A 25,098-nucleotide genomic window follows, 5' to 3' on the forward strand; every position below is an offset into this window, starting at 1 on the left:
GTGAATACTAGGCTCTGACCCCTTTTTTTCTCAGAATTGAGAAACGCAGTGAGGAGCTTGGAAAGACGACATCATCTCTCCCATTGAGACTACAAGCAGGCTTGGTTCCTGCTTCAAAGAAACTGAAATAAATTCTACAACCCCAGCATTGCTTTCCTGTAAGACAACCCAGTGTATGTGTAGACTCCACGTGGGCCCTGTGTGTCACCCCTGAGAGACTCAGGGACAAAGGGAACCAATACAAACAGGCTAACTTTCCTTGGAGGAAGGGAATAATCAAGTCACTGGTCCAACAGTTTTGGTGATGGAGACGTGGCTTCCTGGAAGAGGCAGAACAGTAGTGGCCAGGCTGGGTGGAAAGACAGAAAAGCATCTGGAATCCAGTAATGAAAGCTCTTCCCCAGACATTTGCCCATGTTTGGGGCAAGAAGAGGGAACAAGGATCCCTGCTGTCCTACTCCTTAATGAGGCTCAACAGTAAGTGTATCAGTAGTTATATCAGTTTCCTTTTCCTTAATTTCTTAATCTTATCGTAGCATTACTTTTTATTTATTTATTTATTTGTTTATTTTTTGCGGTACGCGGACCTCTCACTGCTGTGGCCTCTCCCGTTGCAGAGCACAGGTTCCGGACGCGCAGGCTCAGTGGCCATGGCTCACTGGCCCAACCACTCTGCGGCATGTGGGATCTTCCCAGACCGGGGCACGAACCCGCGTCCCCTGCATCGGCAGGTGGACTCTCAACCACTGCGCCACCGGGGAAACCCTGTAGCATTACTTTTTAAATGTCTCTTTTGATATAGATATTATATGGAGTCTTAAGATGCCCAGGTATTTGAAATGCAGTCTTAAAATCCTCTTTTCCCCCTTGGTGTATTTATAATATAATGTAATTACTAATAAATTCGGGTTTGTGTCCAGCATCTTATTTTTTCCGTATTTATCACATTTTTCATCTTTCTCTGCATTGTTAGTATATTTTCATGTAAATGATTTTACTGTCAATGATTGAAATTTATATGCTCCACTAATTTTATATTAGTTTTTACCCTGAAACCTTTTAAATTAATGTCTTTCATTGAAGTCTTAATACCTTTTCCCTCGTACAAAGTGTACTGGGACTTGTGAATACAGCAATGCCCATCGTCAACTCCTCAGCAGCACACTGACCCAGAGACCCAGAAATAAGTCCACAGTTAGAAGAGCCACTAAACAGACCCAGGTGGGAAAAAGAACCAACTCCCCCTTGAGAAGTGGCAGAGCCCCACCTTTTTGGGAGAGGTTACATCTGACAGGGACTTGGATAGCCCTGTAGGGAAGTGCTCAGTACCATCAGAAACAGTGAAATGAATGCACTTTTGTGAGGTAAATTGGCCTCCTCCATAGGGGTACAGCTGTGGAGACTGCATGATTGCCACGCTGTGGACCTAACAGTAATGACGATGGAAACGGCTGTGACTGGTCCCCAGCTTTCCTGGGTCATGAAGGCTTCATGTTGGCCTTTTCTATCCCAGACGACTTTGGACCTGGCTGTCTCCCTCAGCCCCCAGTGGTGCATCCGTTGGGTTTCCCATTGGCTTTGTCCCCTGGCCTTTCTGGGACCCTGCAGTCAGTGCAGCTCTGGCCCTTTCTTCACTCTTTACCCAGACCTGCCACTGTCACAGACAGCTGTCTTCCTGCCTCCTTCTCTCCCTCTGACTGCCCTGTCACTTGTCACATAACAGGTGGCCTGTGGGTCCCTGGTGATGGGGACATTATATAAGACGTTATTACCCCTGAGCAGTATGTCTTTCCGCATAACAGCAGAAAGTCATCTCTTTAGTACAGGAGCTTTGAGGCGAGGAGTGGGGAAGATTATTCATTAGAGTGAAGGGTGGAGTAGGGTCAGCTTGTGTTTGTGCTCCATGAGGGGAGGAGAGATCTGCACCCTGAGCTTCTGAACCAGTTCACTTGTGACCCATTGGAACACAGCGCATTTCACCATTACAAATCACTTTCATCAGTGGAATCAATTTCATCATTCTTATCTCAATGTTCATGGAAAAGTTAAGGGACAGGTTGGGGATATCCTTCCGCCTGAATCTATCACGTCTTGTCTCTAGAGCAAAGCCCAGAGTTCTTGGTCACGGAACATGTTTAGACAGGTACACCGTTCAGCCCATGGTGACTCTGGGGGCACCAGGCCCCTGCGCTGGCCTGGAAGGCCATGTGATGCCTCAGCAGCCAGGCAGATTGGAGCCCAAATATCTACAAGGGCAGCTCCAGGAGCTACTGGGCTCCCCTCAGCTGGGAATACAGAACACTATATTGTGTGGGCTTCTTCCTTGAAGCACTTCTTGGTGGCTGATTGGTGTCAAAGCCCACCTTCCCTCCCCAACCACCGGCTCTCAGTGATGTGTGTCCGATGCTCTCCCTGCATGACCCACTGCATTTGGCCTGCCCTCTGGTGCCTGCCTGGGAACAGGGTGTTTCTGTTTCTGAATGGCTGAGGCAGCTGTGCTTGTGAGGCTACTGACCTCCCTGTGCCGGCCACCTCACAAGTGACCCTGCGCGTGGGCATTTAAAAATACTGTTTTGGGGTTTCCCTGGTGGCACAGTGGTTGAGAGTCCGTCTGCCGATGCAGGGGACATGGGTTCGTGCCCTGGTCCGGGAAGATCCCACATGCCGCAGAGCAGCTGGGCCCGTGAGCCATGGCCTCTGAACCTGCGTATCCGGAGCCTGTGCTCCACAACGGGAGAGGCCACAACAGTGAGAGGCCTGCATACTGCAAAAAAAAAAAAAAAAAAATCCCGACAGATCCTGTTCAATTTCTGTAATTCCCAGTGGTGACAAAGATTGGGGAGTAACTGAGGAGAGATGAACCTCTGTAAAGCCATCTTTAAGAGGAATAATAGGTGTACTAGTCATTTGTCTGTGTCTGAACCCAAAGCCCACCTTCAGGAACTGCCAGTCATGGCATCAAGCAGCGCACATTATCAGGAGCAGCCAGTCACATGAGTTTTTCACTTCTCAAGCACTTGGATTGGAGGACAAACCCAGAGGGAGGACATGTCACCTACAGCAGACAATGCTTGATCCAGACACATGACATGATTGTTTTGCATGGGTGTGGAGCTAAATATAGGGGTGAAAAGGAACAATCTCACCCTCTTCCTGCAACGCCTGAGGTTGAATGTCCTCCACAGGTGTCGGGGTGTTGTTCTCCCACAAAGGTCAGGAAATCAGGGTGTCTCACATTAGTGGATGAAATCTCACTTCCTCTCCACTCATCCCATGCTTGACCCTGACCCTGAAAGGATCAGGTGTGAGAGAGGACAAAGCCATCTTTACAAGATTTACAGAGATGTACTATATCCTCCACTTTGGCCATTGAGACTTGATGTAGATGGACTTGGTGAGCCTCATATATAGTCAAGCAGTTCCTGTCTTCACAATATAAGACCAGGTCCATCCAACAGGAAAAACAGGGGCTCTAAGTGTGAACCCTGTAGTTCCACTTTTGGCCAGGTTGTGACCTGGAAAAATGTAGCAACTAGACTGGCCTGGCCTGATGATGAGGGAAAGACATATCACTGCCCAGGAAAGGTCACGGCCAAATGAAAAATGTTCAAAATAGATCTTTGGGACCACCTGGAACACTATCCTTTCTCAGAAACCCTAAGATTTCAGACTCAGGGTAGCATTTCCCATATTTACTACACTCTGTTTCTCTTGCCTGTGAATCACCCCATGTTTATTAAGCATGAGCAACAATCTAGTGGAAAAAAATGATGACTCTACAATATTTCTCACATTCCTAATGTTCTTCTCCACAGTGAGATCACAAGTGAACATCAAAGTACTCAAGAGATGTACAGTTTTCCAGAAATCTTATATCAGTAGAGTTCCTCTGCATTGAAAGATCTCTCATATTTAGGGAATATATATTTCCCTGAGCAAACAGTAAAGTGCTTTCCATGTTTCTTAATAGTATGGCTTCACTGTGAGCCCTAACAGGCTGGGTTGTGAGATGGATGGCTTTCCCACATTCCTTATGCTTGAAGACCATCTCTCCAGTGTGCTCTTTTCACGTCAAGTGTATCAGGGCAACTGAGGGCTTTCCCACATACCTGACATCAGTTAGACAAAGTGATATCTTACAAGACAAATGAACAAAGAGAACTGAAGGTCTTCTCACATATTCTTCATTTATAGGATTTTGCTAGAGGGTGAGTTTTTCCTGAGGAGTTGGAATAACTGAAGGATTTCTCACATTGTTTACATCCTCAGGTTTCTTTCTCTCCACCATGAGTTTGGACATGTTTAGAAAGGTCTGATTTCCAAGTGAAGGCTCTCCCACATTTATCACATTTGTAAGGTTTTATTCCAGAGTGAATTGTCTTGTGACGATGAAGGTATAAGGAATGTTTAAAGGATTTTCCACACTGATCACATAGAAAGGGCTTATCTCCAATGTGAGATTTTCTATGGTCCCTAAACTGAGATCTGACAAAGTTTACCACAATCTTCACATAAAAACTTTCTAGCATGAGTTTCCATGTGTTCAGTAAGTGCAAAAGGCCTGATGAAGGCTTTACCACATTCCGTACATTTATATGGTTTTGTTCCAGTGTGAATTCGATTGTGAATCTTAAGATATGAAGAAGTTTTAAAGAATTTTCCACATTTTTCACATGGAAAAGGCCTCTCTTCACTATGAGATTTTATATGTTCTTTAAGTCTATAGGAAGTAAGGAAGGTTTTCCCACACTCCCTACATTTATGCACTTTTGTTTCACTATGATTTTGCATGTGATCATTAAAGAATAAGGGATAAAAATAGGATTTTCCATTTTCCTTATATATAAAGGGCCTCTCTGCAGTATGAGATTTTATATGGCTCCTAAGGTGATACGCTCTAATGAAGGCTTTCCCACATTCCTTACATATAAAGGGCTTTTCTCCAGTATGAGATTTTTTATATGCCTCTTAAGTTCATAAGCTATAATGAAAGCTTTCCCACATTCCTTACATTTATAGGGTTTCTCTCCATTGTGGGTTCCCATGTGAATTTTAATGGATATATGATATTTGTAGACTTTCCCACGCTCCTTACATTCATAACTATTTTTTGTGGTGTGATTTCGTACAGGTATACCATGCCTTGTGGAGTGAACAGAAGCTCTCCCATGTTCCTTCTGTTCACAATGTTTTTCCCCATTCTGAGTTACTACTTGTGCCTGAAGAGAAGGCTGATTCACACAAGGTTCCTCACCATCACTGCATTCGAAGGCTTTCTCTCCCATGCAGGTTTTCCTGTCCACAATATTTGGAGTCAGGATGATGGCTTTTCCACAGTGATTAAACACAAAATGCTTCACAACCATAGAGGTTTTCTTCTGCAGAGTAAGGAAGCTTTTTCCATACTCATTATGCTCGTAAGTGTTGCCTCCATTTTGAGTTCTCCTGCCTGTCCTAAGGCTCAAGTGTTCATTGAAGTCTTTCCTATATTGCTCACAGTTACAGAGTTTCCGTCCATTGTGCATTCTTGCCTGTGGATGGATAGATGAATGATGATGCAAAGATTGCTCAGACTCATTAATTGATCCTACTCATCTCAAACTTGAAACATCATTACAACGATGAAGATGACTTTTACCATTTCTACTACATTCATACACCTCTGCCCTGTTGATTTCTTTCAAGTTGAATGATGGAATCCTTCTGCCAGAATGATGTTCCATCTACTCCAACCTTCAAATAATCCTGTACAACTTCATGGATTGTTGTAAAATCTCAAATGTCCTGTTACATATGTGGAAATGAGGACTTATGGGAACTCTGAAGCAATAATTATCAAGCTAGGTTTAGGATATCCCCAAATTCAACCTATGCAGAGTATCTCACCATAGACATTGCTCTCCCCTGGTGACTGCCACCTATTGCAAACATCTATCACTTGTGCTCATGCTATAAATGAAATTCCCTTTCTTTTCTGAATGTGGAAAAAGAGAAATATGATGTTTTAAACTTACCAATGTTACTGTTTCCATCCCAACAGATGTTTCTCTCCCAAGATTATCCTGCTGAATTGCTGAGTCTTTGGTTTTAAGTTGCATTTCCCATAAAAAAATAATAAATGTAAGAGTTTGTAGAAAGAAACAGGAGGCTGAAGGAGTTAAAAATAATAATACTCGTTTGTATTGGCTTCCAAATTAAAGATGCTAAAAATATCAATACATACATACTAGATTTGAGGAGTTTGGCTATGCCAAATATTTAACAATGATAGGAATGCAGAGTCAAAATTCAGTACCTGATTAAAAAGAATTCTATGAAAATTAAATATGATGGGGAAAAAAATCTGAATATTATCAGTGAAGGAAAAGAGGAATGTTAGGAAAAATAGCCTATATCAAAATGATAAAGTTAAAAAAAGAAACAGAACAAGCCATTTCGGATAAAGATGTGGTACATATGTACAATAGCATATTACTCAGCTGTAAAAAAGAATGAAATAATGTCATTTGCAGTTACATGGATGGACCCAGAGATTATCATATTAAGTGAAGTAAGTCAGACAGAGAAAGACAAATATCATATGATAGCACTCATATGTGGAATCTGATTTTAAAAAATGATACAAATGAACTCATTTACAAAATAGAAACAGACTTAAAGATATCAAAAACAAACTTATGGTTACCAAAGGGGAAATGTGGGAGGGTGGGATAAATAAGGAGCTTGGGATTAACATACACACACTACTATACATAAGATAGATAACAACGACCTAACGTATAGCACAGGGAACTCTACTAAGTATTCTGTAATAACCTATATGAGAAAAGAATCTGAAAAAGAATGAATATATATATATATATATATATATATATATATAAAACTGAATCAGTTGCTGTACACCTGAAACTAACATAACGTTGTAAATCAACTGTACTTCAATAAAATTATATTAAAATAAAGAAAGAACAAACCATTTTGTGAGCTCATAAGAAATTGTGAGTAAATGTGAAGTACGTACATATGACAACTTGAATATATCCTGAAACATCAGAGACCAGTGACCTCAGCCTTCTGTGAGAAAGCACATCTTTACAAGTTTCCTCATTATTATTCCAAAGACACTGAAATTTTCACTGATCAGGAATCACTCACCTTGGAGGACTCCTTTTCTTTCCGCTGTCCTCAAATCATCTTCTTGTTCCCACCAAGAGATCAGAGTGGGTTTCAATGATTGATATCCTGTTTATGAGGAAAGATAAATTAATGAAAGAAGCTCCAGAAAAATAGAAGAAACTGTCCAATGAAACAGCTCCTATATGTCTAAAACTGTGGTAAAACTATTTCAGAAGGGATAAAACAGGAAATTCACCTCCTTCTGTTCTCCACAAAGACTGTTTCTCTCTGGTCCCTGAAGCCCACATTCAGAATGATATAAACAATTACAAAGCTTAAGACTTTTTTTGATATGGGAAACAAAGTAAGTGCAAAAAAAGATGTTGATTCACATGGAGAAACCAATACACCAATGAGTGTCAAACGTTGGTGTCCATGAGAACCAAGTCCAGTGTCTGTCACAACACAGATGACTGGGTCCCAATGCCACAGTTTCACTCAGTAGGTGAAAGATGGAGTCTGAGAATGCACATTTCTAAGAGCGATGGTGATAATGCTAGTCCTAGAAGCACATTTTCAGATGCCAACCGAATTAAAACCCATTCATGTGAAGAACAGTGTCTGTTAGTTTCCATTATATTCATATGTAACATCACCCATGCTGCAACACAGTAAGTGCATCACATATATCTGTTCTCTAAGACGCTATAGGAATGATGGCAGCCTTACCTGCTGTGGTCAGGTTCTTGTAGTTCTCCAGCATCACATCTCTGTATAGTTTTCTCTGAATGGGGTCCAGTAAAGTCCATTCTTCCTGGGTGAAGTCCACAGCTACATCAGCGAAGGTCACTGAGTCCTAAACCATCACACACATACTAGCTTCAGTAAAGTAAGCCCTCCACCAATGGTAGGGACTGGAGACGGGTGACCCATGATTCAATGTCTCTCATCATCTCCCCCAGGACACAATCGTCCTAGGTTCTCTTCTATCTACACTCACTCATGATTGATATCCCTCAGCTACAGCTCTAATGGAACATGTAATACATGAACTTATCTCAAAAGAATGAGCCTTAAAGTGTTTTGTTTCTCTCCTGTAGCATAGTCCTAAGCCAACTGGAAGCACTTGTAAACGCTGATGAATGAATACATTCTTTGAGAAATGCACAGTCATCTTCCTTATTGTGTAAGAGCACCAAGCAAAACAAAAAATATGCAGTCACCATCATGAGAGGCAAGATTAGGAAGTCATTACTGAAATACTGAGATTATTCAGGGTAATGTGTCACCAGTATGAGCTTCCACTTAAGGAGGGAATTCATCAGGGACTGAGTCCTGCAGTGGCTTTATTTCTTTAAGAAGCTCTGGACACAGGCCTACCAAAACAGAATGTGTCCATCTGGTGGATACAGTAGCTCATTTTTTAGGATAGACTTGCTTCTTACCCGAGAACAACGTCTCAAACACTCAGCCATTATCCTTTCTGCCTCTATCTTTTCCTCAGGAAGGCGAAAGGGTCCTTAGAACACCTAGGAGAAAAGAAAGAAGGCATGAGTACCCAGAGATGATCATAATTCCCACAGTCACTGCCTGGAAGTCATTCAACTCTAGCTTGAAATTCCCAATTATCCTTTGCACACTCAAGAAATCTCACATATATACACACCACTGCTGTGAAATGCCAGAGTAGTCCTGTCTCACCTGGAGCCAGAAAAGGGGATGGTGAGCCATGCTGCCCATCAGGAAAAGAGTAATGGGTTCATTTTACAGGGAAGCAACCTTAAGACCTGAGTAATGTGACTCTTCATTTGTCAAGGCAATAAAATACTTGAATAAGATTATGCAGCAGGGCTTCCCTGGTGGTGCAGTGGTTGAGAGTCCGCCTGCCGATGCGGGGGACGCGGGTTCGTGCCCCGGTCCGGGAGGATCCCGCATGCCACGGGATGGCTGGGCCCGTGGGCCATGGCCGCTGGGCCTGTGCGTCCGGAGCCTGTGCTCTGCAGCGGGAGAGGCTGCAGTGGTGAGGGGCCCGTGTACCACAAAAACAACAACAACAAAAAAAACAAAACCAAAAAACAAACAAACAAAAAAAGATTATGCAGCAACTCTACCTAAATGCGCATACCAGAAAGCCGAGTTAGAGAACAGCATTATCTGGCTCCCTTCAGCAATTCCTAGATGAACCAGAAGCATGACTGCTCAGGCCCAGACCAAAAGACTGGCAGATCCTAAAGTAGAGTCTCTGAAAAAGGACATTAATAGGGACTTCACATGGAACATATAGCTGTCATGTTGCAATGATGGTGAAATTTGCCTGAAAATTCCTTTCTTTGATGTCAAGATCATGTCAGGCAGCTTATGAATACAAGTGGACAGGGACATCTCCATGCCCCTGGAGATGGGGTTATCTGGAGTCCTGCTTCATATCAATCATTAATCAACAAATATTAGTTATCTCACACACAACATCATAAATTAGCTCTTTCTATGTAGATAACATAGTTACTAAAAGAGTATGCTCTACAACAAGAATATCAGTAACATCAATTATTATTCATTGAGTACATTATGTACCAGATATCTCATTAGGAGCTTACAGCTTACCTATATGTTTGGAACAACTTGAATACTGGAATCTACTCTTTCAACTGTAAATTATGTATGCTCTAAGCAGAAATTAAGTATATATGATAAAAATTTAGTGTCCAGTAAATTTAAAACTCTTCAAATGAAAAAAATTAAAATATCTAAATTTTTAAATTGACTGTTTAAGTAATATTTTAATATATATGAGATAAAATAAAATATATTCATATAAATAATCTTCATTTTTGTTTATTGTGGGTACTGAAAATATTTTCATTATATACGTGGTCTATACATTATATTTATATTGGAAAAGCACTGGTGTAGGCTGCTGCTGGGCTTATGAAGGGAAAAAAATACATTCTATTTGGTCAACATCCTTGAGCTTCTCTTGATGGATGTTGGAGAAGTTTGAAGCTCTAGGCCTCCTTTAGTTCTTATCACTGGATTATTCCTTTCTTTCAACAACCTTGTGCTAGGCAATCAGTTGAGAGCAGTAACATATACAGAAAATATTCTAGGCATTAAATATCCACCATTCTTATTAGGGAAGATAGACAATAAACTAATAATTGATATATCAATTCATTAGTAACATGGGAAAACAATCAAGCAGGTAAAAAAAAATAAAGGGTATCCTACACATACACACACACACACACACACACACACACACACACACACACACATTGTTAGTTCCCGGGCCAGATAAAGAAAGAAAGGGGAAATCATTAGGTCTTCCACACTTGGTCCAAAAAGATTAGAAAAAAATTTGTCAAACTTTTTACAAAAGAATTCAGAATACATGAAAGTACTGGGAAGCCTCCATGGGTCTCCGTTTTGGAAACACTCAAATCAAACGGGTCTGTACTCTCTCCTTGCCTTGGACAAGGAGCAAGGCCCTGTCATACTTAGCCCAACATTTGTCTATTTTAATGAATTTTTTCAGACAATCACATTTTCATATTATTTTTCAGTTCCTTTTTCATGGAACTGAAAAATTTGCTTTTATGTTTACTTACTTCTTCCACAGACTTTCTTCATGCTTCTTGTCTTTTAACATTCTGTATTTAAAAGTTAACTTCTTTTTGTTATACACCAATAACCTTTAATATATCAAACACAGACCACCAGGCCAAATGCTGGTCTACAAAACTGGATACGAATGATGACAATGAAAGTTCCACAGTTCATTACCTATGAACCTATGGACCATATTCATCCTCACTGTCCCCACAGTCCTTATTCTTCAGTAGAGAAGACTAAAACCCATACATACATGAGGTCAAAAAAAATCAGGTGTCTAGACTCCCTTATAACTGTACTTACTACTAGGGGTCTCAAACCAGGAGTCCTTAGGTTGAGTAAGTTTAGTGAGGCGGTACCTGATAAAATGTTTTATTTTTCTGTTTATTTTGTAGTTGGATATAATTAATGTCTAATGAAATACACAGATCTCAAGTATTTAGTAGATGAATTTTGATAATTGCATATACTTGTATAATCACCAGCCTAAACAAGAAACAGAACATATTTATTTCCCTGGAAAGCCTTCTTGTCCCTTCCCATCCATTCCTTACTTCTTGCGCTCAGACAAGCACTTTCTGATTTCACTGTTACTAGATACATTATGTTATATATGTATATTAGGCAATTAATACAGCATTTTCAAATGTGGGTCTTAACTGATTTTTTGTGTACTGTTTAGTGAAACTATGGGCAAAATACATTAAAATCTCCCACTAGAATTTTGAAATTGTTTATTTCTTCTTCCACTTCTTTCAAGTAATGCTTTATATATTTGCAACAATATTATTGAGTGGATACGCATTTGATTCTTTATATTTTTGGAGAAACAGATTTGTTTATCATGACCTCTGTATCTGTAGTAATGCTTCTTGACAACGTTGTCTGACATAAGGATCAGCTTTTTGGGGGAGAGTTTCTTTTTTTGGCATATCATTGGTAGCACTGTATCTGTTTTGGATGTCAGTGTCTGCCAGTACAAAGAGTGGCACGGTGTCTGGCACACCAAAGGCACCCACTAACTGGTGACTGACAGAGTGGAGCTCCTTCACATCACTCTTCAAGTACACCTAGGTTATACCTAAATAACTGTTCATAATACAACATATATCTATTTTCATAAATGTATTTGATTACTCTAAGAATGTAAGGGTGGGAGGAACACCATCTTCTTTCAAGCACTCACACCAGCGTCGGCTTATCTGCACACCTGTCACTTGTTTCCCAAAGCCTCCTTATATGGACACTTAGTGCTCTAGGTCCTGCACTGGCAGTGGCACCCCAATTCCCTCTCTACATCTACATACTGGTCATGGCTTGCCTGCATACCAGAGGGGAGCTTCATCCTTGCCCAGTGACTCTTAACTAGTTCTGGCCCTGGCAACCTAGCAAATTTCCTCACATTCAATGGGTTGCCATGATATCTTCTCTAACAAGCTCTGAAATCAATCTTGGGGAGAGGCCCCCACTATAAGTTTGGCCTTCCTTAGGTATTCTCCATGAACTCTAGGATATATGACAGAATTCTCTTTACAATTTTATACTTTACTTCTCCTGTTTAAATCAAAGTACGATTTCTGTCTCTTCATTTCATGCAGACTTATACACAATAGTGAAGATAGGTGATCCCTGGAGACAAAGTAGTAAAGATGACATTTTGGGATATGTTTGGTCCAACATTTAGACTCAAGCATAGAGCTAAAAGCCTTGCCAATGGGAAAGACTTTCACAGAATTACAACTGTCAAGCAATCACCTATGATGATTATGGTACAGCTCTTGCCTTGGGAGACCAGGTGAATGCTACACTTAACGGTACAACAATAATGGTGATTATAATGGTTGTGGTGAGAGATGGATTCTTTTGAGTGTAGTTGCCCAGACAATGACAAGCTCAGATCTACTATCTCAAGTCAAAGTCTGAAACCAGAGAGATTCCATGACAGGTTAAAAACTCATTTCATGTGGTCACATGGGAAAGATATTGCAAAAATCAAATGCAGAGTTCAAGTATTCAACCATACTTAAAGTCAGTCTCACATACTTTTTCATGTGAAAATGAGGCACTGATCAGGGAAGAAAGAGACAGGAAACTTGGAATAGGGATATCTATGGGGACCCTGATGACACTCACAATATTGAACCCCCAAGACACTCTGAGCCTCCCTTATCGGGGAAGTAGCTTGCTCTTAGGTTTCTGAAGATACTAGCCTTCCTCTGCTTGACAAATGTGTGATAATCTCACTTAGAGCAGATGCCTTGGAAGGAATGCTCACTCTCGAGACCCACCACAATTACCTGCCGTTGCCTCTGGACACACAACTAGTGCAAAATCCAAGGGGACAGGACAGTATGCAACACAAGGTAGGAGAAAACAGCTTACATACAAAATAAGCCCAACTCTGCAAATGTGTATCAAAAGAGTTTGGTGAACATGTAAACTCCTAGGAGTTCCTAGGGGATTAAGCTCAGGCAATTCCAGTGAGTGCAAGTAAATTGTATGATAGGCTGCCAAGGCTCTTTCAACACCTAAGTACAGTTGCACTACCTCCTCTTCCTCAGTCTATGTCTATGGCTTCCTGTGGTATTCCTTACCCGAGCTGGCTGAGACAAAACCTGGTTTATAGATGGGTCTGCATAGTAAGCTAGTTACACCTGGAAGTTTAGACCTGAAGCTCTATATCCTTACTGAAGGGATGACCCTGAAAGGCAGTAGTAATTAAAAATCTTCCCAGTGGCAGAAATTCAAGCAGTATATTTGGCTGTTGCTAGGTCTGGAGTGAAAAACAGCCACATGTATGGATACACATTGCTTCACAAACAGTTGTCAATCACTTGACTAGAGAGTCAAAGACGTGAATGGAACAAGATTGGAAGGTTGATGACAAGAAAAGTAGTCTGGGAAAAGTATATGAAAGGATGTCTCTGAATGCACATAAACTGTAAAGTTATTTGTGTCCTATATGAATGTCCACCAAGAGCAATCCACTATAAATAAGACTATTAATAATCAGGTGGACAAAATGATGCAGTCCATAGATGTGAATTACTTTTCCCAGCCAAAACAGTGTTTCCTCAATGGGTCCATGAACCAAATGGCCATGCTAAAGGGGATAAAGCCTATCTGTGGGCTCAACAATATGGACTCCCCTTCTCCATGGATGACCCAGCTAACACTACTGTTGTGTGCCTGGGAATGAACATTTGGGCCACTCCACCAGGTACATAACCCAGACCAGGCGAGGGTCTCATTGAGGGCAAGGGAAATGTGAAACTGATTGTTGAAGAAGTAACCCATGGATGTCAACCACAACCTCAAGACCAATTAGAGAAACAAGAATGGTAGTAGTTCTGCACGTTTTCTCTTTGCTTATTATATGTATGCATTTATTTAATGCATATGTTTATTTATATAAACGAACGATTCATTTCTATCTCCTCCCCATTTTAATTTTATACATAAGGTGTTAATGGTTAACATTACCATTTAGTCTTTAGGAAACTATATCTGCAAGTCTGTGAACAAATGTGAGGAATTCAGTTTTCTTCACTATGTCTTAATCATTCAAGCACTGACTATAATATATCCTCTAGTAAATCAACAGATGAAGGAATAACTTCATCAAGTAATTAAAATTCTCTCAACTTTACCTTCTATAAAACTCTCAAATCATTTCATTTATTTCCTTTTCCATAATAATAATCCAATTGTAATTTATCACCATCGTGTTTTAAAGCTTATTTATCATAAACTTCTAGGTTGACTCCATGCATTCACTTTCATACTTTCTGAAGACCATTCTCAAACTAGGAGTTGTAAGTAGATTCAAATTACTCCTTTGATTAAAATATTTCCTAAGTTTCCCATGGCCTTAGAATATAATTCAGAGTAAGTAATTCCCTTGGCCCTATCCCCCACTCTCCAATATACCTCCCAACACTCTCTGGTTCTGCTCTGCTTCAGACAACTCTTTCCTCACCTTAGGAAATACACTGAATTCGCAACTTCTCTGGGATTTTGCTCATGAAGTTCCCTTCATCTGAAATGTTCTCATTCATTCTACACCTCCTCACCTTAGCTCAACAACCTGATTAGCTAAGTCATATCCATGCTTTCATTCTCAACTCAAATATCAACACCTCCCAATATATCTTCTCCCCTCATATTAAGCCATTATTATGTCCAGATAACAAACTTGCCAACAATCACTTAAAATGTCTTCCTAAATAAACTGTAAACCCCATAGAAGCAATACTATCCTTATTTCGATCTCCATTGTTTCCCTATTTCTCGAAGACAGCCTAGCTCATTAGGTGGACTGTCAGAATTGCCAATCCCCACACAAATGTTACAGCATAGATATGCACAAATTGAAGTAAAACAAACAAAAAAACTACAACACAAAATGAAATAGGAATCATATAAAATGTCTGTGCACAATACAAATCAAAACACTGTACTTCTGAAAACGTATTTGAGTACTCTTAGGAAGAAACTGGACTGGATATCAACTTTTTTTTTCCCCTCATCTCGCAGCTTGTGGGATCTTGGTTTCCTTGACCAGGGACTGAACCCAGGCCCCCAGCAGTGGAAGCACGGAGTCCTAACCGTTGGACCACCAGGAAATTCCCTGGATATCATTTTTGAAAACAAGTGCCTTGAAGTCAAAACTAAAATGTGTTCCTTATGTTTCTCCAGAATAATTTTAATCCTATTTTAATGTTGATTTGGAAACTACCAAATGGCACAAGATTTATGGAAGGGATTTATATACCAGAAAAATTAACCATGTTTTGACCCTTTGACCTAGAAACCCAACTTTAAAATCTAGTCCTGAAGATGCACCTCTACAAACGTGAAACAACATACACAGAGGATCACTGTTAGTAGTGCTAAATCACAGATGCCAGAATAATTGATAAAGGTTGTTAGAAAACAAGATATTCTGAGTGTCAAAATATCACCCCACATATTACTTTCTTATTCAAGAAGAAAGTAGTTTACCTTTAAAATACAGGTCTCTGGTGATCATTACCTTAAGTAATGAAATGTAGCATCACTAACAGAAGAATGTTATAAATCTAGGTCTTCCTGATGAAATACAACATTATCTATGATATATTTTGTAAATGATCTTTTGAAGCCTGCAGACCAAAATGTAAGTGACAAACTATGACTCACAGGCCTTTTTTTGTGAATAAAGTTTTATGGAAAAACAGCCATATACACTTGTTTACTGAGATCTATGGCTACTTCCCCACGACAAAAGTAGAATGGACTAATTCGAGACCTTGTGGCCTGGAAAGCATAAAGTACTTCCTATCTGTCCCTTTTCTTTTCTTTTTTTGTTTTTTGGCCACGCCCTGCAGCATGTGGGATCTTAGTTCCCCTACCAGGGATCGAACCTGCACCCCCTGCATTGGAAGTGCAGAATCTTAACCATCGGACCACTGGGAAAGTCCCCTGTCCCTTTTCAGACAGTGTGTGCTAGCTGTTGTTCTGGATCCAATTACCAGTTGATAGAAATATAAGAAACAGAATAAACATTTAAACACACCATGAAAATAAAATCAGAAATATCAATATGCTCAAATAAACAAGCTAACTTTACACATCAAGAAACTAGAAAAGGAAGGACAAACAAAGCCCAAAGGTAGTAGAAGGAATGAAATAATAAAGATCAGAATGGAACTCAAAGAAATAGAGAATAAAAATAAAATAGAAAACACCAATAAAACTGAGAGGTTTGAAAAGATAAACAAAATAAGACAAACCTTTAGCTAACTCACCAAGAAAAAGAAAGAGGGCTCAAAATTAAATATGAAAAAGATACTACAACTGATACCACAGAAATACAAATGATCATAAGAGATTGCTATGAACAACTGTACACCAAAAAACTGGACAACCTAAGAAATGGATAAATTCCTAGAAACATACAATCTACTAAGAGTGAATCATGAAGAGACAGAAAATCTGAACAGACTGATTACATGTAAGGAGATTAACCAGTAGTAAAAAACCTCCCAACAAACCAAAGTCCAGGATCATAAGCCTTCACTGGTGAATTCCACCAAACATTTAAAGAGGAATGAATATCAATCCTTCTCAAAATCTTCCAAAGAAAACAGGAAGGAGGGAGTACTTCCAAACTCATTTTATAAGACCAGTGGTATCCTTATACTATAACCAGACAAGAACACTACAAGTAAAGAAAATTACAGGCCACTATCCCTGAAGAACACAGATTCAAAAATCCTCAACAAAATATTAGCAAACCCAAATCAATAATACATTAAGAGGATCATACACCACGATGAAGTGGGATATATCCAGAGATGCAGGATGGTTCCATATCTGCAAATCAATCAATATGATACACATTAACAGAATGAAGGACAAAAATTGGGAACTTCCCTGGTGGCGCAGTGGTTAAGAATCCGCCTTCCAATGTAGGGGACATGGGTTCGATCCCTGGTTGGGGAACTAGATCCCACATGCGTGCTGCAACTAAGAGTTTGCATGCCACAACTAAGGAGCCCGCCGGCCGCAAATAAGGAGCACACATGCCACAACTAAGGAACCAGTGAACCGCAACTAAGAAGCACACGTGCAGCAACTAAGGAGCACATGTGCCGCAACTAAGGAGCCTGCCTGCTGCAACAAAGACCTGGTACAACCAAAAAAAAAAAATTAAAAAGTTAAAAATAAAGTTAAAAAAAGGACAAAAATCATATCATAATCTCAACAGAGGCAGAAAAAAGCATTTGACAAAATTTAATATCCATTCATGATTAAAAACTCAACAAAGCAGGTACAGAGAGAATGCTGCTCCATAATAAGGACATATATCACAAGTCCACAGCTAACATCATATTCAACAGTGAAAAGCTGAAAGCTTCTCTAAAGTCAGGAAAAAGACAGGGATACCCATTCTCACCACTTTTATTCAACATTGCATTGGAAGTCCAGCCAGAGCAATTAGGCAAGAAAAAGAAAGAAAAGGCATCTAAATTAGAAAGGAAGAAGTAAAAGTGTCACTCTTTGCAGACGACATGATATTATATACAGAAAACCCAAAAGGCTCCACCAAAACATTGTTAGAACTAATAAATGAATTCAGTAAAGTTGTAGTATGTGAAAACAATATACAAAAATCAACTGCATGGCAGGGGGATAAATTAGGAGTTTGGGATTAACATATACACAGTACTACATATAAAATAGATAATCAACAAGGACCTACTGTAGACCACAGGGAACTCTACTCAATATGTAATAACCTATATGAGAAAAGAATCTAAAAGAAGAGGGGATATATGTATATGTATAACTGATTCACTTTGCTATACACCTAAAACTAACACAACATTGTAAGTCAACTAGACTCCAATATAAAATAAAAACTAAATTAAATTGAAAAAACAAGAAATTATGCTAATAAAGTAAGAACTTATAAAAAATATCAATTGGGTTTCTATACACTAATAACAAACTACTAGAAAGAGAAATTAAGAAAACAATCCCATTTACAATTGCATCAGAAAGAGTAAAATACCTAGGAATAAATTTAACCAAGGACATGAAAGACCTGTTCACTGAAAGTTATGAGATGTAGATGAAAGAAATGGAGAAGACAAAAATAAAAGGAAAGATATTCCATGGCTCATGGATTGGAAGAATTACTGTTAAAATGTCCCCTGTACCAAAGCAATATAAAATTCAATGAAATTCTTACCAAAATTCCAATGGCGTTTTTTCACAGAAATAGAACACACAATCCTAAAATGTGTATGGAACAACAAAAGGCTCTGAATAGCCAAAGTGATCTTGAGAAAAAAGAACAAAGCTAAGGCATCCTGCTGCCCAATTTAAACTGTATTATAATGCTATAGTAATCAAAACAGTATGGTACTGGAACAGAAACAAACACAGAGATCAATGGAACAGAATACAGAGTCCAGAAATTCAAAACCACACAAATACAATTAATTTATGACAAAAAAGCCAAGAATATATGATGGAAAAGGGACGGTCTCTTCAAAATGTAATGTTGGGAAAACTGGACAGCCACGTGCAAAGGAATGAAACTGGACTACTCTCTTACACCATACACAAAAATTAACTCAAAATGGATTAAAAACTTGAATGTAAGACCTAAAACCATAAAACTCCTAGAACAGAACATAAGCAGTAAGCCCCTTGGCATTGGTCTTGGAGATGATTTTTTTGTATTTGACAACAAAAGCAAAAACAAAGGCACCAAAAGCAAAAATAAACAAGTGGCACTAGGTGAAAGTAAAAAACTTCCTGCGTGGCAAAGAAAACCATCAACAAAATGAAAAGACAATCTACAGAATGGGAGAAAATTTTTGCAAATCATGTATCTGCTAAGGGGTTAATATCCAAACTATATGAACTCATACAATTCAACAGGAAAAGACAAATAATGCAATTTAAAAATGGGCAGAGGATCTGAATAGATGTTTTTTCAAAGAAGAGATATAGATGGCCAAAAGGTATGTGAAAAGGTGCTCAACGTTACTATTAAGGGAAATGCAAATCAATGCAACGAAATAGCACATCTCTCAGAATGGTTATTATCAAAAAGACAACAAATAATAAGTGTTCGTGAGGATGTGGAGAAAAGGGAACCCTTGTGCACTGCTGGTGGGAATGTAAATTGGGGCTGCCATTAGGGAAAACAGCATGGAGGTTCCTCAAAAAATTAAAAATAGAACTATGATATGATACAGCAATTTCACTTCTGGGTATTTATGTGAAGAAAACAAAGACACTAACTCAAAAGATATATGTACCTCCATGTTCACTGCAATGTTATTTACAATAGCCAAGACATGGAAGCAACCTAAGTGTCAATCTACGAATAAAGAAAGAAAACATAGTGTGTTTGCATGAACACACACACATATACATACCCAACACACACACACAATGGGATAAAAAAAGAAGGAAATCTTGCTGTTTGCAACAACATGGATGGACCTTGAGGTCACTATGCTAAATGAAGTCAGACACAGAAAGACAAATACCATATGATCATATGACCTCACTTATATGTAGAACCTTAAAAAAAAAACTAGAATGCATGGATAGACAGATCTATGGTTGCCAGAGGAGGGGAGAGTGGGATGGGATAAATGGGTAAAGGTGGTCAAAAGGTACTAACTTCTAGTTATAAAATAAATAAGCCCTGAGTACATGCAATATACAATATGGTGACTATGGGTAATGATACTGTATTGTATATTTGAAAGTTGCTTATAGAGTACATCTTCAAAGTTCTCATCACACACACACAAATCTGTAACTATGGATGGCAATGGATGTTAACTAGACTTAATTCGGAATAGATATACAAACATTGAATCATTATGTTGTACACTTGCAACTAATATATGTCAATTATATCTCAACTTTAAAAAACTTCAAAATGTGTGACTTTTTAAAACGTGTTACTTTTCAAAAAATCAATATAATGGAGAAATAACGGCCAACGCTCTAGGTTAAAGGAGACTAAAAGACACAAAAAAATTGCCGTATATAAACCCTGATTGCACCTCAGATCCAAAGACACTCAGAAGTGTATTTCAGAGCAATGTGGAGGATTTTAGTTTTCACAGAGTAGATAGAAGGTGACATTATTACTTTAAATTTTCTTGGGGTAAATAATAGTTCTGTGGTTTAATTAGCACAATGTCCTTATCTTTAGGAGATGCATTACCAAGTATTTAAAGGTCAAGTATTAATACATGGTTGCAATTTATTTTCAGCTTACTCCCTCGAATAACTCACCAAAAAATGTATTTATCTAGAGAAAGAGAGCAAACATGCAAAATGCCCAAAATGGGTGACTCTACTTCAACGGACGTTAATTGTACCGAAGCTTCACATTTTATTTAGGTTTACGACTTTTCAAACGAAAAATGTGGGGAAACAATACTTAGACCAAACATCCTGTTAATCAGAAGTTCAATTATCCTAGATATAGGGCAAAAAAGCCTCCATCCGTTTTTCTTGGAATCCCATGTTTTGAAGTTTTGTAGGGAGGTACAGGTTTAGGAAGTTCAGATGAAGAGATAAGGGAGCATCCTTGCTTCTCTTTTGTAGCAAGAGTTGTGGCCTATATAAACTTATATTTCTATACAAAAAAACGCACTCCATAGACATCCATGAAAGTACATTTCTACCCGAATGTAATGCGCCAAAAATAAAGAACGCGCAAAGATAGTGCCAAATTCTCAGACGAAACTTCTTTTTTTGCATAGAAAAGGAAACGGAGGCTCTTTCTCCCACTGCTCACCGGCATGTGCCAGAATCGCCGGGTGCGTGAAGGACTCGAGGACACGGGGCTGGAGTCAACGGACCCTAAAGGCGGAAATTCTTTACCTCTCGAAGAAAAATCACGAAGGCTGCTTTGGAGGCTTTTGAAGAGGGGAGCACAGGATGAAACCTAAACGACCCCGCGGAAGCACCCTTAGGATATTTCGCCGGGGCGGCCTCTGGACCTGGCCGTTCCGGGAGGCCCCGAGGCCGCGGCGGAAGTGAGCGGCGTAGGCCTCTCTAAGCTGACCCCAGGGCGGCCCGGGACAGACTCGTTCTAATTCCACCTTCCATTTGCTTCCCTCTCCTACGCGCCGGCCTACCGGACGCCGGATTCGGCCAAACCACGACCAACCGGAAACTGCTCAAGAAACACCCGGCCAGCAGCGGAAGAGACTGCGGCGAACGAAGTTCGCCACTTCCGCTTCCGGCTCGGGAGGGGTCGGAAGAGGCGGGGCTTCCGTGGTGGCACCGTCGGCCACGTTCGATCCCTTCAGGTGGAGAAATTCTAGTTTTCTCTGGCGTGGGTACAGATGGGTTCCGGGTGGGCTAGGTTCGGGGGCTGGGGACCGAATGAGCCCCAAAGACAAGATTGAGGCTGGAACCAGTCCTTAGATGGGGCTGCTGGTGGGGGGCGCAGTCTGTTTCTGAGGCGGGGTTGGAGGTGGGATACGTTTTGTGCGTATTTAGATCGCTGAATACTGGCGCCTGAAGGGCGTGGCTGCGGGCAGGGACCCACCCCAAGCAAGCACATAAAAAGGTCTACGTGCCTCTCGCCTCGTTCCTGGAGCCCTAACAGTGATTTTCCCATATCGATAATCCTGCCGATCCATGAAGTAGTCTGTCTTCTCCGGTCAATTCCACAAGGCAGGACACAGTGCTAAACTCAAATGCTGTCCCCTGCATCTGGGGGGTTTTTCATTGTTGTTAAATCAGTAAGCAATCGAAGACAGCATTACGTTTGCTAGACCTCAAAACTACTTGGCACGTAAGATTTAAAGTTTCCCCTTTCTTTTAGTAGGGGGTGGGGGGATTGCTTGTAGCTTCGTAAAGTCCCAGCCTTTATACTTAATTTTTTTCTTTTGGTCTCTTGTGTTTCCCTGGTTTTCTTTATTTCTTTTTTCTTTAGATATTTACCTGCTAAGCTCCTGGTGGTCCCGAGTGACCCCTGCTGTGAGCAGTGACCTCCCTTTCTAGACTGTCCCTATCAACCTCAGGGGGACTAGAGTCTATATCCAAGGTGGGGGAATCCTTATTTTGTAACAATTTGGTTTTCAGGAGGATGCTCTTACATGTTGATGGGCAGCGGTACTCAAGAGAGCCCAAGCACACTGACCAGGAGATTTACAAACTGATTTGAGTTGAGAAAACTTCTGAGGTTTCTTGGGAGCAAGAACAAAATGTTCCTTCCCCTTTTCCTTTTTCATTAAACATTGAGCCACCAGTCTCTATGGATGAGATCCCTCATATCCCACTAGGTTGGAAATCACTACAGAAGCAAAGCAAGGCACAACAGAGAGATAGGTGAGGGCTGCTGGTGTCTTTGGTGGGGACAGCCACTGGGGAACTACTGATCTCTTTGTCTGCCACAAGGGATGTCATGGAGGAGATCTCTCTTGGTGTTGCAAGGAACATCATAACTAATATGGTGATGAAGAAAGGTAAGTTGTTTCTGGTTGTCCTTAAAAATCTGTAGGCATTAAATGTTATCCACTAGGTCAATAGCTCACATTTATATCAAGTGAATTAATGAAATTTCATTATTAGGGGGAAAAGGATAAACACTATATAAGAATGAAAGGACAATTTACCAAAAACATATAAAATGACTACATTTTTATGCATCCAGTTATACTGCCTCAAAATACAAGATAGAATTTAAAAAACAATCTGACTACCCACAGTCATACTGGGGCATTTTAACATACCTCTCTCAGTAAAGGGGAGATCATGAGATAAGGTTTTTAATGATACAGATTTTAAAAACACAATAAAATTTATCCATCAGATATACTGAAAATCTGTTACACCCAACAAATTATAGAATACACATTATTTTCAACTATACTTGAAGGATTCTTAAAACTTGACCATATGAGATGTATCAGTTGAGACTGAAATCCACTGAAACAGACTCTTCCCACAAGAGTGTTAAACCAGTTAGTTTATTTTTTTCATGTTACAAGAAGTCCAGAAATAAGTAACCCATAGTTGCTTATACATAGCTAAATACTATGTTCTTATTATATAATCAGTAGTGTATGACTGTCATCCTATTGGTCTATTCTCTAGGAAAAAAGAAGAGATAAGACAAAGGGCAAATGGTAAAGTGAAAACGCCAGATGCGATGCTCCCATTTCCATGGAATTCTTTAGAACCCACAAGCAGTGACCTCTGCCTCCTTTCTCATTGGCCAGGACTGTGGGCTCATGGGCACTCACAGCTGCAAGGAAAGCTGGGAGATGAATTCTTAAGAACTGTCCACACTGCTAATTTGAACACAGTTGTATTGTTACTTGAAAGAAGGAGGGGAGGAATGGATATTGGGACAGCAACTTCTTTTGTCTCACACATTAGGCCATGTAGCAAGTCTCTAATAATTTTGTTTGAATCTATGTCTTATAGAATCTGTGTCATGAAGACCATGCATTCTGTGCATAATGCAATTAATTTAGAAATCTATAACTAAAAGATAACTAAAATATGCACAAGAGTCTGCACATTAAAATATATATTTCTAAATAACCTATAGTTTGGTCCAAGACATCTTGATGAGAAATGGACAATATTTAGTACTTAATTACAATAAAAACATTATGTATCAAAACTTTTGTGATGCAGATCAAGGGGAATTTAGAGTGCTGTATAATCTTTAATACTCATCAATTAATGAGTTGTCACACTTTAAAGATTAAACACTCACTGATAAATACAATCACAGAACCATAACATTTATAAGGTTGGTTCCAGTATAACGTGACTAAAGAGTTGTGCCTGAAGGCTTTCTAAATTGGTCACAATAGGGTTTCTCTCCAGAGTGAGTTCTAAAATGAGTGAGATGTAAAGGACCTAAGGCTAGCCTGTAGTCATTTCATTCATATAGTTTCTGTCCAGTATGTATTCGTTTGTGCATTATAAGGTTAGTGCTGGTGCTGAATGCTTTTCCACACTGAATACATTTATAGGGCTTCTCTCCTGTGTGAGTTCTCATATGTACCCTTAGGCAAGAGGAATTCCTAAAGGCCTTCCCACATTCTTTACACTCATAGGTTTTCTCTCCAGTGTGAGTTCTCTTGTGCACAATAAGATAAGAGCCTGTACTGAAGGATTTTCCACATTGATTACACTCATAAGGTTTCTCTCCAGTGTGAGATCGTGTATGTTTCTTAAGGGATGACTGATCAATAAAGGATTTCCCACAGTCACTGCATTCATAGGGTTTCTCTCCAGTGTGTGTTCTCATATGTTTCTGAAGGGATGAAGGAACAGTGAAAGCCTTGCCACATTCCTTACAGTCATAGGGTTTCTCTCCAGTGTGAGTTCTTTTGTGCACATTAAGATGAGAGCTCTGGCTGAAGGATTTTCCACAATGATTACACTCGTAAGGTTTCTCTCCAGTGTGTGATCTCACATGTTTCTTAAGGGAAGACTGAAAAACAAAGGCTTTCCCACAATTGCTGCATTCATAACGTTTCTCTCCAGCGTGAGGTCTCACACATATCTGAAGGGACAAGGGGCCAGTGAAAACTTTCTCATGTTCATTACATTTTGAGCTTTCCTCCACAGTACACATTTTTTTGTGGAAACTAAGGGAAGATCTTTTTCCATAGTCACTGCATTCACAGAGTTTCTCTCCAGTAGGTATTTGTTGATGTACTGAAAAGGAAGAGTGTAAGTTGAAGGACATAAGATGTTGATTACACTCAGAAGATTTCTCTCCTGTGAGAGTTAAGTGTTTCCTAAGGGATGACTCTTGATTGAAAATTTTTCCACAACCATTAAATTCAATAATTTTCTCTCCAGTGT

General features: G+C 39.7%; 2 protein-coding genes across 7 annotated transcripts in view; both read right to left on the reverse strand.

The window, feature by feature from the left end:
- Window positions 1-2,762: 2,762 nt before the first annotated feature.
- LOC307183283 (zinc finger protein 426-like) lies at window positions 2,763-21,434 on the reverse strand. 4 transcript variants are annotated; one of them, XM_079915606.1, is made up of 6 exons: window positions 21,139-21,434; window positions 8,562-8,645; window positions 7,846-7,972; window positions 7,156-7,242; window positions 6,015-6,148; window positions 2,763-5,531 (listed from the first exon to the last, which is right to left on the reverse strand). In XM_079915606.1, exons 2-6 carry the CDS (start codon window positions 8,589-8,591, stop codon window positions 4,872-4,874), a joined length of 1,038 nt encoding a protein of 345 aa, XP_079771732.1. In that variant the 5' UTR covers window positions 8,592-8,645; window positions 21,139-21,434; the 3' UTR covers window positions 2,763-4,871. The 4 variants fall into 4 exon arrangements, with proteins under 4 accessions (XP_079771732.1, XP_079771733.1, XP_079771734.1 ...); XM_079915607.1 differs by having other exon boundaries at window positions 7,846-7,930; window positions 21,053-21,434; XM_079915608.1 differs by having other exon boundaries at window positions 6,015-6,079; window positions 21,053-21,434.
- Window positions 21,435-23,226: 1,792 nt separating this feature from the next.
- The window catches only part of LOC307183296 (zinc finger protein 177-like), a 32,879-nt gene continuing 31,007 nt past the window's right edge, over window positions 23,227-25,098 (reverse strand). For all 3 annotated transcript variants that reach the window (XM_079915634.1, XM_079915633.1, XM_079915635.1), the window contains one exon: window positions 23,227-24,948. In XM_079915634.1, coding sequence (XP_079771760.1) covers window positions 24,784-24,948 — 165 coding nt within the window. In that variant the 3' untranslated portion in view covers window positions 23,227-24,783. The remainder of the gene's footprint in view (window positions 24,949-25,098) is intronic.

The sequence above is a fragment of the Stenella coeruleoalba genome (genome assembly GCF_951394435.1).
Source record: "Stenella coeruleoalba genome assembly, chromosome: 3".
Classification (NCBI taxonomy): domain Eukaryota; kingdom Metazoa; phylum Chordata; class Mammalia; order Artiodactyla; family Delphinidae; genus Stenella; species Stenella coeruleoalba.

Excerpts from the sequence above, each read along its gene's own strand:
- LOC307183283 (XM_079915606.1), bottom strand. The coding sequence starts at position 8,591 with ATGGCTGAGTGTTTGAGACGTTGTTCTCGG. Across the intron at positions 7,243-7,845 it reads CAAGAACCTGACCACAGCAG|GATATCAATCATTGAAACCC; the intron begins GTAAGGCTGCCA and ends CCTCATAAACAG. Across the intron at positions 5,532-6,014 it reads GGATGGAAACAGTAACATTG|GCAAGAATGCACAATGGACG; the intron begins GTAAGTTTAAAA and ends ATCCATCCACAG.